The following is a 14,662-nucleotide window of genomic DNA, read 5'->3' on the forward strand; positions in this document are numbered from 1 at the left end:
CCTTGATTCTTTCATATAGGATCTTGGATAGAATTTTGTATGTGCAATTTTGGAGAAAGATTCCTCTGTGGTTGTCTGGGTTGCTCTTATGTCCCTTTTTGTGTAGTGGGTGGATGATAGCTGTGGTCCAGTGTTTGGGGAATCGTTCTGTTACTCAAATTTTTGTTAGAGCCATGTGTAAGGAGGTCTTGACTGTGTCACCTGCATATTTCCACATTTCAACAAAAACCTTATCTTCTCCACAGGCCTTATAATTTTTTTGTTCTTTAAAAAATTTTTCTACTTCTTGGAAAGTTGGAGGGTGTAGTTTGTTAGGTTTGGTTTTTATTGGGGTATTTATGTTGAATTGTAAGAGTTCTTTGGGTTCCTCGCAATTTGGAAGTTTGTTAAATGCTTTTGCCATGATTTCTGCATTTTACTTGCTACTGTGTGTCATTTTTCCATCTTCATCTTTCAGTATTAGTGTAGGGGCCTCATATTGTTGTAGTTGTTTCCCAAAGATTTTATAGTACTTCCCGGAGTTGGTTTTACGATAATTACCTTCTATAGAGTTTATAATATCTTTATGGAATCCTCTCTTGATTCTTCTAATATTTTGTGTGAATTTTTTTCTTTCATTTTTTAGGTTGATGGCATTATCTTCAGTTTTATATGTTTGAAACTTTAACCATGCTTGGTGTCTATCTTCATGGAATTTGTCACATTCTGATGTCCACCAGGCATGTTTCCTTCGGGGGTTCAAGGGAGCTAAATTCTCCGCTTCTTTTTTAAGATTAGGTACTAGTTGTTCTAGATCATCTGTTGATTTGATGGTTTGTGTTATTTGTTGATATTTATTATTTTTAATTAGCTGATGTGGGTCAAACCTCCTTTTTATTTTATTAGTGTTTCCGGTCCTCTTCTTTAACGGAGTGAAATTGATTGTAATTTTAACTGTATAATGGTCTGAGCCTGTGTCTACTCCTCTCAGTACTTTAACATTGTGGATCTCCTTATGGAAAATTTTTGTCCATACAGACATGGACTCTCCCTTCCTCCAGTCTGGATGTTTCCATGTTTTAAGGTTACTTGGCTTCCTCTTAAAGTGTGTTGATTTAGATATTAGGTTGTGTTCTCTGCAGAGTTCTACAAGTCTTTGACCGTTTTTGTTCGTAAATTTATGTGGACTCCATTTTCCAATTATATCTTTATATTTCCTTTCTTTTCCCAACTGAGTATTGAAATCTCCCAATAAGACTTTTACGTTCTTTTTATTTACTCTGTTCAGTTTGTTCTAGAAGGTCCCAAAATTTATCTACCTCTTCCTTTGTTTTTGTTAGACAATTTTTTTTCATTTGTTGGGGCATGAGCATTTATTATTGTATAGGTTTTATTCATTGTTTTAAAGCTTAGAGTCGCTATTCTTGGTGATACTGCTTGGAAATCCGTTACTGAATCTATTATTTTTATGTTTACTAAAAACCCTGTTCCGAACTGGGGACATTGTTTCATTGCCCTCGTTCCTGGTTTCCCATTATAAATTCTGTATCCCTGTGATTCGAATGGGTCCTCTGTGGTGTTTCTCATTTCTTGGATCCCTGTAATTAAAATTTTTTGTTTATTTAGTTCATCTGTGAGCTCCTAGAGTTTATGTTGTGTGTTGCTATATAATTTATTTGCTCATGTTTAATCTTCTTTTTGTGTTTTAGTGTGCATTTTGATGGTTGCAAACGCTCCGATTCGTTGCTGTCTTCTAGTTGACTACCCACCGAATCCGATGTAGCCTTTTCCTGCCTTTTTGAGCAGGACGGTGGAATTTTTTTCCTAAAAGACCTTTCCATTTTTGACTTTCAAAGGTTGTCAACCTTAGCTGGAGCAAGCTCCGATTTACAACTACGGTTGTTAACCGCAGAGGGTGTGTTTGGTCCGCGAGAGCTATTTTATTTCACTCAAGTCCGCCGGTAAGCCGGTGAGGACTTCCCTATCCGCCACCTGGGACGCGCCACGTAGGAGTATCACCTCTCCTCCTATTATGACAGCATAGTAGGTTCGTGGCTGCAGCCAAGATATTTGCATAAAAACAATGAAAACGCTTCCGTCATTATACAAGACACGTTTGCGATGGAAGGTTCACTGGCGTCAGTCATACTGGAAGTATTGGTGGAGCATTCGGGAGGACGACGGTTCAATCCCGCGTCCGGTCATCCTGATTTAGGTTTTCCGTGATTTCCCTAAATCGCTCCAGGCAAATGTCTGGATGATTCCTTTGAAAGGGCACGGCGACTTCCTTCCCCGTCCTTCCTTAATTCGATGAGACCGATGACCTCGCTGTTTGGTCTCTTCCCCCAAACAACCCAAGTATTGGTGGAAGTTACTCAGCAGGTGTGAACGTCTTCATATGTCGTCTAAGGTTGCAACTCGCTTGTGAAACATAGCTGTTAACATCTTCCTTTCATCTAAATTTGTAAAGTTTTCAATTACAGAGATACTGGACTAGTTGTTACTAATGTATGCTGATACACCTCCCAGTATTTCGTGAAATGTTATGACTGGCTCCCTCTTAACAAGTCAGTTTTATTTTTTCTCAGGTATCGTATCTAACTTCATTCTGTATCTTCTGAGAAAGTGATTTAGGATTGTCACAAACAATAAAACTTTATTGTTGGATAAAATGTAGCAAATTCCGTTTTTAGTTGCATTTGGTCCTTGCCGAGCCTACTTTATATTTTTACTGGAAGAATGTGTTCAGGACAAACACTTTGTTGTTCTCGGCTAATCCTATTAACGTAAGCTCCGTCATGTCTGGTAGCGTTTTCCGAAGTTGCACACTTCAGCATCGTTCTCTATTTTTTTGTCCTATTTTCGTACAAAGATTCCCTATAATCATCTCGAGGAGATCTACCAGCTCTTCACAATGTCCTCATGGACTTCAAACAACACACAGACCGTAATACGAGCACAAGGGTCAACAGCCCGCTCCCTGATGCGTAAAAGTGTCCATACCTTCAATGGAAATGCAACACCGACTTCATACATCACTACAGGTAGGAGTCTAATGGACTTAAATCCGTGGAACGCACTGGTCAGACCAGCTTCCTCGGTTACTTGGTTAAAATGAAAAGTTTCAACTTTCCTGTAAGGGTAATGAGGGAAAAAGATGTTAGTAAACGTAATGTAAAAAAGTAATTACGTTTACAATTCTTTCTAAATTTGACCGGTGCAAGCACAGCAGATTACGATTTGACTGCTAACTGTATGCTGTTAAAATTCACACAATGTTGTTGTTGTTGTTGTTGTTGTTGTTGTTGTGGTCTTCAGTCCTGAGACTGGTTTGATGCAGCTCTCCATGCTACTCTATCCTGTGCAAGCTTCATCATCTCCCAGTACCTTCTGCAGCCTACATCCTTCTGAATCTGCTTAGTGTATTCATCTCTTGGTCTGCCTCTACGATTTTTACCCTCCACGCTGCCCTCCAATACTAAATTGATGATCCCTCGATGTCTCAGAACATGTCCTACCAACCGATCCCTTCTTCTAGTCAAGTTGTGCCACAAGCTCCTCTTCTCCCCAATAGTGTGTTAAAATTTACTCAAACGACAATTTTAAAATCTTAAATGAAAGACGAAGGCGGCGGCATAACAGCAGTCAGTGAAGACCAAAACAGATACGATATGGGACGTAATTCGTGCAGACGCAATTTTTGTGCAGTGGTAGTAGTGGTGTCATGAGCAACGTACTAGAGATTTTGCCCGGTTGGGTGTTAGTTTAGGGGCGGGGGTGGAGGGTGAGGTGTTTGAAAGTAACTTTCGTTTTTCTTCAGCAGCTCGCAAAACCGCGGTTTCCAGGAAAGACTCGTCCCCACGCAAACTATATTTCATAGGCGATAGCCCCTATTCGGTTTTGCGACCGCCTGCGCAACCGAATGGTTGTCACAGTTCTCGGTGCGGAAGGACCCGGGTTTAGTTCCTGGTACCTCAAGATTGTTTTCTGAGCTAAAGAGGCTTGGTGCGGGGTCCATTCAGCCATTGAGAGACCACTCGAGAGAGAGAGAGAGAGAGAGAGAGAGAGAGAGAGAGAGAGAGAGGCGCCCCCCCCCCCAGGGGGTCTACAACTATTTTGTGGATACGTGCGTAGCAAACACAGGACCCTGAGCTAATGTGGCCCTCCTTCCTTTCCGGGCTGCATACCTTCCTTTTCCGCATCCTTCCCTATCCCCCATCTTCGCCCCCCCTCCCCTCACCTCTGGGTCTTTCCTTCCCTTTCTCCCCCTCTGGGAGTATGGTTTGTGCCTACGTCTGGAGACGGACGCTCATAAATGTAATGCATTCTTCGCCTTCTCTGCTTGTATGTCTTCATCCTTCCTTGCTCCTTCTCTTTTCCTTACCTCTTCTCTTTACCCTTTCTCCGTTGCAGCGTTTGAGACCTCACTTCTTTCCTTTCCCTTTCTTTCTCCCTTTCTCTTTTTTCCTCCCTGTGCGTGTCTGAAGGCCGACCCACGCATTTTCATGTGTAGCCGTTGACGGGGTAACGCGTAATTCCCCACCCCGGGTAGACAGGTAGGACACATACGTACCCCCTGGTAACGGCCAGGCCCAGGAAGGGGTGATTACCCGAGCTGATTCCTTCCGAAAGTGCCGATTGGTCCCTCTGTCCGTTTGTCGGGAGGTGTGACCTGAGGTGTGAACAATCACCTAAGGCGGGAGTGCCTTCAGAGAGGGCCCCCACAAGGGAGGAGCGCGCCATCGGAGACGCCGGTAATCATGGGGGATTCTTCCGCAGTGGTTTCCTCCTCTTCCACTATGTCTGCTCACAAGTGTATGTTCACTGAGTCTCAGCCACAGACAGTTCTTCCATCATTGCCACAGTTCCTTGTTGCTTCTCGGTCTGATGGTCACGACTTCTCCACGGTCAACCCTTTCATTATTCAGAAAGGTGTCGATGCAATTGCAGGTCCTGTAAAGTCTTGTTCCAGATTACGGAATGGCACCTTGTTGTTAGAAACAGTCAGTGCCCTCCAGGCACAAAAATTGCTGCATACTTCACTGCTCCACACCTTCCCTGTCCGGGTTGAAGCGCACCGCACTTTAAATTCCTCACGTGGAGTCGTTTATACACGCTCCCTCAACAGATTGTCTGACGAAGAAATTAGCACTACCTGTCTGACCAGGGCGTAACGGCTGTTCATAGAGTTATGAAAAGGGTTGACATGAACATAATTCCAACCCACACTGTCTTCTTGACATTTGACAAAGTTCAACTCCCATCGACAATCAAAGCAGGCTGTGAGATAATTTCCGTTCGCCCTCATGTCCCAAACCCTACACATTGGTATCGGTGTCAGCAGTTCAATCACACCAGCTAGTCCTGTTCCAATCCGGCCAAATGTGTTACGTGTGGCAAGGATGCCCATGAGGGTGCTTCTCCACCTCCATCCCCTCGTTGCATCAACTGTATGGGTGACCACGCTGCTTCCTCTCGAGATTGCCCCATTTTTCAAGATGAAAAGCTCATTCAGGAAATCAGAGTCAAGGAAAAGGTGCCGACCTTTGCTGCTCGAAAATTATTCGCCAGTAGACAGCCCACCGTGCCTCAGAAAGGAAAATACAGCACTGTCCTTGCTTCTCCTCGGCCAACAGAGGAGGCGGCCACGCAGACTTGCGACCTCACCTTTAGTGCCACGGTCGTCAGATCGGCCAGCGCAAAGATCGCCTGTTCAACCTCACCACTTTCGCCTGCCCACTCTATGGTTCACCCTTCATCAGGTTCTGCTAAATCTCGAGCCCAAAAGTCAGACACCAAGACTTCCAAAAAAGAGCATACTCGTGAAGATTTTTTACGTACCCCAACTTCACAACCATCGTTTCCTCCTTCATCTAAACATCATGTTTCCAAGAAGGCTTATAAGAAACCCAGTTCATCTTCTTCTCCGCCAAGGCGTGTCTCATCTACAGCACCACCTGGCAGAAATCGCCCTCAGCCGTCTTGTGTGTCGCCGAGGCGCACTGCTCGCGGCCGATCAACCGGCCGATCGCTGTTGGCAGGAGCTGCTCCTGAACAACCTATGGATCAGGACCTTCTGCCTTCGGCCGAATGCCATTCCACGCTGTCGGTCGCAAGCTCTGAGCAGTCGTTGAGTTGACGGCAACCTTGGTCACATTCCTCCATTTTCTGTTCACCCTATGTCCATTATCCACTGGAATATCAGCGGCATTCGAGCCAATCGGGATGAGTTGTCGATCCTCTTACGATCATACTCGCCGGTCATCTTCTGTCTTCAGGAAACAAAGCTGCGTCCCCATGACCGCTTTGTTGTCCCCCATTTTCAGTCCGTCCAATTTGATCTCCCCTCTGTTGAAGGCACTCCAGCACATGGAGGACTCATGATTCTTCTCCATGATACTCTCCATTATCACCCAATCCCCTTAAACACTTCCTTCCAAGCTGTCGCTGTCCATCTTTCCCTTTTTGGATATACCTTTTCTCTTTGTACTGTATACATTCCATCGTCCACACCAATGGCACCAGCTGATCTCCTTCATCTTCTTGGTCAGCTTCCACCTCCCTATTCGCTGTTTCGGGACTACAATGCCCACCATCCGCTTTGGGGATCTCCACCTCCTTGGCCACGTGGCTCACTATTGCTAGACGTCTTCCACCAAGCGGATCTAGTTTGCCTCAACACTGGGGTCCCTATATTTTTGTCTGCCTCCACAACAAATTTCTCTCTTTTGGACCTTTCGGTCGGTACTGTTCCGCTAGGTCGGCGCTTCGAATGGTTCGCCCTTGATGATACACACTCGAGTGACCACTTTCCATGTGTCCTTAGACTGCAGCCTCAACTGCCATATATGCGCCCGCGACGCTGGAAGTTTGCCCAAGCCGATTGGACACTTTCTTCGTCTCTAGCGACATTCGATGACCGTCACTTTCCTAGCGTCGACGATGAGGTCACACATATTACAGACGTTATTCTTACAGCTGCAGAACGTTCAATACCACGGACCTCCGAATTGCCCCGGCGCCCCCCAGGTCCTTGGTGGAACGAGGCATGCCGTGATGCAATACGTGAGTGGCGACGTGCTCTTCGTGTTTTCCGCCACCATCCTACTTTGGCAAACTGTATCCGCTATAAGCAGTTCCGTGCGCGATGCCGTCGCGTCAACCACGATAGCAAGAAGGCAAGCTGGAAATTCTTTATTAGCTCATTTAACACCTTCACTCCCTCCTCGGAAGTTTGGAGTCGGCTTCGACGGTTATCAGGCGCGCCTAGTTTCTCCCCAGTCTCTGGGCTCACTGTCGCGCATGATACATTAGTGGACCCCGTCGCAATTTCTAACTCATTGGGTCAACACTTTGCTGGGATTTCGAGCTCTTCAAATTACCCGCCAGCGTTTCTCCCGAAGAAACGTGCAGCTGAAGTGCAACCTCTTGCTTTCTTCTCTCAAAATCGCGAAAGCTATAATACTGTTTTCTCCATGCGGGAACTGCAACATGCACTCTCTTCTTCTCGCTCCTCTGCCCCAGGACCGGATGGTATCCACGTCCAAATGTTGCTGCATTTATCAACCCATAGTCTGCGTTACCTCCTTCGCCTTTATAATCGAATTTGGACCAACAGCACTTTTCCCAGACGATGGCGGGAAGCTATCGTCGTTCCTGTTCCGAAACCTGGAAAGGACAAACATCTCCCCTCTAGCTATCGCCCCATTTCTCTCACGAGTAGTGTATGTAAAGTTTTGGAGCGTATTGTGAATTGCCGTTTAGCGTGGTGGCTGGAGTCCCGCAGTCCTTTAACACCTGCCCAATGCGGATTCCGAAAGCATCGTTCTGCAGTTGACCATCTTGTTACTCTCTCCACTATATCATGAACAATTTTCTCCGGAAACGCCAAACAGTAGCAATATTTTTTGATCTGGAGAGAGCATACGATACCTGTTGGTGGACAGGCATCCTCCGCACACTGTTCTGTTGGGGCTTTCGAGGTCGGCTGCCCCTTTTTATTCGCGAATTTATGGCAGAGCGCACATTTAAAGTGCGGGTGAACACTACTCTCTCCCGTACTTTCTCCCAAGAAAACGGGGTACCCCAGGGCTCCGTGCTGAGTGTTGTACTGTTTTCCATCGCCATAAATCCAATTATGGATTGTCTCCTTCCTGATGTCTCAGGCTCCCTCTTTGTGGGCGATTTTGCGATCTACTACAGCTCTCAACGGACCAGCCTTCTTGAACGATGTCTTCAAGGGTGTCTCGATCGCCTCCACTCTTGGAGAATCGAAACCGGCTTCCGTTTTTCTCCCAGTAAGACCGTCTGTGTTAATTTTTGGCGTCGTACGGAGCTTCTTCAACCTTCCTTACATCTAGGACCTGTCAACCTTCCGTTTTCGGACGTCGCTAAATTCTTGGGTCTTATGTTTGACAGAAAACTGTGCTGGTCCTCCCACGTTTCCTATCTTTCGGCTCGCTGTCTGCGATCCCTCAACACCCTCCGTGTCCTGAATGGTACCTCCTGGGGAGCGGACCGAGTGGTCCTTCTCCGCCTCTATCTCGCCTTAGTGCGCTCGAAATTGGACTATGAAAGCATAGTTTACTCCTGTGCTCGGCCGTCTATTCTTCGTCGTCTCGACTCTATCCACCACAGTGGATTACGTTTAGTGTCTGGAGCTTTTTACACCAGCCCTGTGGAAAGCCCTTATGCTGAGACTGCTGAACCTCCGCTGTCCAATCGGCGAGCAGTCTTTCTGAGTCGTTATGCTAGCCATCTGTCTTCCATGCCTGCTAATCCAGTGCATGACATTTTCTTCGACGCCTCCTTTGATGTAGGGTATGCAGGCCGCCCCTCCTCCCTACTACCACCGGGAGTCCGCTTCCGTCAACTGCTCCATTCTCTTTCCTTCCGCTTTCCTAAAACCTTCTTGACAACTTGGGGTACAGCACCGCCTTGACTCCGTCCCCGGATCTGCCTGCTCCGTGACCTTTGTCAATTTCCCAAGGATGGTACCCCTTCACTTGTTTATCGTCGGGCATTTGCTGCTCTATGTGCACAAATGAAGGAAGCCACATTTATTTACACTGATGGCTCGAAAACATCGTTAGGTGTAGGGAGTGCCTATATTGTTGGCGACACCCCAAATCAGTTTCGGTTTCTCGACCAGTGTTCGGTTTATACTGCGGAGCTTTACGCTGTTCTCCAGGCTGTTCACTACGTCCGCCGCCATCAGCGGATACAGTATGTTATCTGTTCAGATTCTCTCAGCTCTCTCCTCAGTCTCCAAGCTCTCTACCCTGTCCACCCTCTGGTCCACCGGATTGATGACTGCCTGGGCTTGCTCCATTTGGAAGGAGTCTCTGTGGCGTTCGTCTGGCTCTCAGGGCACGTTGGTATCTGTGGAAATGAGGCGGCCGATATTGCAGCCAAGGCTGCAGTCTCTCTTCTTCGGTCAGCTATTCAATCGATTCCCTTCGCCGATCTACGGAGCGTTTTATGTCGTCGTGTTGTTCTTTTATGGCACGCACATTGGTCGACACTTCCCCATAATAAATTGCGGGACGTGAAAGCTCTTCCTTGTGCTTGGACCTCTTCCTCCCGATCGCGTCGTCGGGAGGAGGTAATTTTAACTAGACTCCGGATAGGGCACTGTCTTTTTAGCCATCGACATCTTTTAAGCGGCGATCCTCCCCCACTCTGTCCCCACCGCTCAGCTGTGGACGGTAAGACACCTTTTAATTGAGTGCCCCTATTTTAATCCGTTACGCGCCCGTCTACAGCTGCCGCCTGAAATATCGTCAATTTTAGCAGACGACAGGCGCTCGGCCGATCGCGTTCTCGAGTTTATTAGTGCCAGTGAAATAACGTCAGTCATTTGAAGCTTTTTTTTGGGGACAACCAACCCCTTTCTGTAGTGGATTTTTAAGCCTTCCTTCTGCTTTTAGTTTCTCCGATTTTTTGAGTTTCGTTCCCATTGCTGCTGGTTTCCATTTTTGGTTTTTACTGTTTCCTAAGTCACGGACCGGTTGCTAATGACCGTAACAGTTTTGCGCCCTAAAACCAAAAGAAAAGACCACTCGAGGATCTGCTTGAATAAAGTAGCAATAGTATTGTCGGGATTTATCTACCGCCAATAACGGCTGGAGGGACTGAACACGCTGACCACACGTTCCACGATCATTGATCGCCCATCCTATTATCTTGTAAGCAACGGTCGGCCACTCGCAACTGGCCTAGGACCTAATCCGTGAGTGTTCACTTACCGTACTAAGAGTTTGCACGAAGAGATATTAAAAATTTGCGTGACGCTCATGCGCTTTAGCTTAAGTATGGGACGTCAGTTGGAGGTACTTTTCCCGACTTGACAGACCACAAGTGTCCTGCCGGTCGTTCTTTACAGCCATGTGGTACGTTCTAAACATTTACCGTTTACACCCTGTTAACTGCAGTATGCTATGCATTGTTAAGGAAACAGAAGTATTGCGAAGCGTTGACTGACAAAACGGTATTCTGGATAATTGACTATTCTGCGAAGTGTTAGTCGCTGACATGTGCGGTGCAGTCTGTCATGATAGTAGCTTTAATTCTTCGAGTGTACCAGAACTTAAGATTTTTTCATTTTGTTAAGATACTTATCATGTTAGATATATCGAGAAATTAGAGTTACTGAATTTCGAATTTGTACAAGTGTGCTGCACTAAGAAATACATGAACTAATTCTTCATTTTTAGAAAGAGTAAACCTCCATTAGACTGTGTGTAACTGTATTTATCTTCTGTACTATCTAGATTTCGGCTTTTATGCCATTATGGAGTACAATGCTAAACGTTCTTAGACTATAAACACCTCATATCTGTTAAGAGGGGTAGGACGTCAGTAGGCCCACTTGGAGCAGAAGAAGCACCACAGGACATTTTAATTTCCACTGTCTATACTTTTACAAATAAAATCATAAAACTTTGTCAGCATGACCAGGAAGGATTCAGGATTCACAATTATAGCAGTGGAAGTTAAAAAACATAACAAAATAACTTTTTTACATGTGAAAATTAATCATTTTTTTCACTTTCTATTTGCTGCATTTGTTGCTATAGGTACAATTTTCTTAGTAAGTAAGAGAGGTTCTTAGATAAGTTTTGCACAACATACAAACCATACTTACAGGTGTATGAAACTCTAGAATTTAATTTATGAAAAAATGAATGAGCTGTTACATTTTAAACTTCATGTTTACAAAAACTGAAGTTTCACAGTTATCTCAATTTTTACCACAGTTTTTAATAGATTTGGAAAATTCTAGAGTTGCGTACACACTGTAATTATGGTTTATGTGCTGTGCAAAATTCATCGAAGAATCTGTACTTACGAAGAAAAGTGTACCTATAGCAACAAATGCAGCAAATAGTAAGTGAAAAAATGATGAAATTTCACATGTGACACAAATTTTATGTTTTTGAACTTCCACTGCTATGATTGTGAATTCTTTCTGGTCATGCTGACAGTTTTATGAATTTACTTGTTAAAGTATAGGCGATGGAAATTAAAATGTCCTGTGGTGCCTCTCCTGCTCGAAGTCGGCCTATTTGATGACCTACCCCGCCTTAAGATAGTCTAAAGCAGGGAAACACTTGAATTCAGACGTCTGCATAAAAAGAGTATTAAGGGAGGTGCGTGGAAGATTTCGGTTTGTTTAAAGAGTTCTGGGAAAGTGCGGTGCATCCGTAAATAATATAAGACAACGCGACCAATTCTAGAACATTGTTCCAGAGTTTGGAGTTCTTATGAAGTAGGTATGACAAAAGAAATCAGAGGCGTAACAGCTAGGCATAGCCAGCTCATGCAAAAGTGTTAAAAACTTGGAAGAAAGAGAACATAGTTCTCAAGAAGCCACGCCGGATTAGAAGAGAGAGAGCCTGTTTCGAAGTCGACTAAGGCACCATTATACTGCACTCAACACGTATCTCGCGTAGGTGTCTTGAGAAAGTGATAGGAGAGATAAGGGCACGTACAGACACAGACAGCCATATTTCCTTAGATCAGTACGCGAATAGTATAGGAAATAAAATCGGTAATATTGGTAGGATGTACTCCCTGCCACATATTGCTTGTGGAGTATTTATGTAGATGTGGAATCATAGAAATTACTCAGAGCACTGTTTAATACTGACTCAGTTTACTTTTTCTTTTACAGATGAAGAGCATTTTCGTGCTGCTGGCTGTCGTGATGGCGGCTGGACAGGGCGACGGAGCCCGTATACTGGGACTGTTCGACTTCCCAGGGAAGAGCCACTTCATGATGTTCGAAGAAGTGTTGAAGGCACTGGCTGCCCGCGGTCACGAGGTCATCGTGTACAGCCACAACCCGCAAGAGAAGCCCATACCAAACTACAAGGATGTCAGCTTGGTGGGCTCTTTAAAAGGCCCTCCCGGTGGCGTCACTTCGAAGGATAAAGAGCTGGGAATAAATAACCCCTACGGTACACTAAAACTCCTCGAAGTTATCACTGTCAGGTCTTGTGAGAAGGTTCTCCAGCATCCAGCGATGCAGGCTCTGATGAAATCGAACGAGAAATTCGACCTCATTTTCACGGAGACTTTCACGACAGACTGTATGCTGCCGTTTGTGCACAAGTTCCAGGCGCCAAACATAGCGATTTCTTCCACCCCGCTTATGCCGTGGACAGCTGATCGTTTTGGTATCCCGGACAATCCCTCTTACATACCTGTTCAGTCTGTCTCTGCTCGTGACCACATGGGATTCCTTGAGCGCCTTAGCAACACATGGTATCTGAAGTACAGCAAGTGGTTCTTCAAGACTTACATAGACACACCTACTAACCAGGCTGTCAAGAAATTTTTTGGAGACAGCCTTCCGCCTCTGAGTGAAATTGCGAAAAATACGAGTATGCTCTTCGTCAATACGAATCCAGCACTGAACCCGCCCAGACCACTTGTGCCAGCTGTCGTGGAGATTGGAGGCATACATCTGAAGCCTAAACAGAAACTGCCAGAGGTGAGTGCGTAGTGTAGTAACAAGGAACTAGTTCCACTGTCAGTACTTGAAAGACATGTCAGTAGCACATCATGATTATTTCGTGTTAGGTCTCTGAACGTTACAATCCGTAACATAGAGTAGAAGCCTAGGAAACTAATCTGAACACGGCATACGATCTTTCTAGAATTCCCGTTGGCATGATTTGAATAAAGCTTTGAAACGTATGTTGATAAGGCAGAGTGGAACCTGCTACAAGTGTAGGGCTGTTTGTGTTCCATTGCAGTTTGTAAGACTAATCAAACAACCCTGCATCTCTTGGCTGCCCTTGGACTGACCAATAAAACTTCTTTAGAGATTCGGTGTTTCACATGTGACCACTTCAGCAGATGACCAGTGGATAGACCCGTTCAGCAGATGAATAGATGTGGATAGACTGAGATGGCACCAACCTCTGAGGTGTCATGCGGTGCATTGTCACTGACACTAAAGTGCTGTTAGTAGTTTATTCGAGGCACCGGAGATTTGGAGGACTTTCTTCCAAGACTTAAGTCATCTAAGTAGCGAGATGTCATATCCAAGCAGATGGTGGGTCTCAGTAACATCTAAAATGTTTCTAATCTCATACAGTACGTTTGTTACCTATCACCGTATGTCCAGGACCGCAACGCCAGCCAGATTTCATCAAGGGTTGGAACTATCCTATTCGTGTAGTCAAAGTCGTGTAGTCATCGCACCGCGTTTGCACACGCTGCCATAGAGAAACTTAATGTCTGGTAAGGGAAACTCCCCATCCCATCCTCCCTCAGATTTAGTGGTCAGTTGAACCACTGGATAGGCCGTCAAAAACTGAACACAGATTAAACATGGGAATTGGAAGGAGGTGTACTGAATTGTTGAAAAAAGAAGCAGAATTGAAACAGTGAACGAACGGTATAAATTAGTATATGCAATATGGAGCGACGTTAGCAGTTGTCGTGGTTGTGTGGACCCGGTGTTAGACTACGAAGGGGGAAATTTGAGTCCAAATTTCTCTTATGCCCCACTTTTCAAAAAATTATGAACTGTCCGTCGGCTCACATAGGTGTCTGTCCGCTGTACTCAAATTTGTGTCTGTGTCGTGGCGTAACGTCAGTTTGCAACAGCGATGTGTAACGAATAGACCTCCAGACGTACGTACCTTCTGTTTGTTCGGCACAGGTACCGCATGTTATGCCTCTTGCTTTCCGTTTTAGAAGTTTTGACTCTTTAATTCCTTCGCTTTAACACAGTTCACACCCATTTATTTGTCGTTTTCTTTTCTGTAACAGGTCTACGCTGCATTCGCCTGTTCTCGTCATATTTACTTGTGACGGTGATGTTCTTACCACTTGGCTCATATTCTGTGACCAATATTGAGAGCAGTCTAGATGCAGCATAGACCTCTCACAGAAATGAGAAAAGCAGAAAAACCGGTGTGAACTACGCTACAACGAAGGAATTCGTCAAAGCTTCCAAAACGGAATGCAAAAGGCGTAACATGTGGTACCTGTGTAGAACGAATAGGAGGTACGTACGTGTAGAAGTCCCTTCGTTGCACACCGCTTTTGCAAACAGACGTTACGCCATGACACATACATACATTTCAATACATCTAACAAACACGTCAATGAGCGGACGGACAGTTAATAATTACGTGAAAAAAAGTGGGTTATGAGGAAGATTTGA

The 14,662-nt window shown here is 45.2% G+C and overlaps 1 protein-coding gene across 1 annotated transcript in view; it reads left to right on the forward strand.

Moving 5' to 3' along the window:
• LOC124612356 (UDP-glucosyltransferase 2-like) overlaps positions 1–14,662 on the forward strand; it is a 146,288-nt gene that overhangs the window by 61,718 nt on the left and 69,908 nt on the right. The window contains exon 2 of the mRNA XM_047140509.1: positions 12,155–12,976. Within this exon, the coding sequence (XP_046996465.1) occupies positions 12,155–12,976 (822 nt within the window). The remainder of the gene's footprint in view (positions 1–12,154; positions 12,977–14,662) is intronic.

The sequence above is a fragment of the Schistocerca americana genome, chromosome 4 (genome assembly GCF_021461395.2).
Source record: "Schistocerca americana isolate TAMUIC-IGC-003095 chromosome 4, iqSchAmer2.1, whole genome shotgun sequence".
NCBI classification, from domain to species: Eukaryota; Metazoa; Arthropoda; class Insecta; order Orthoptera; family Acrididae; genus Schistocerca; species Schistocerca americana.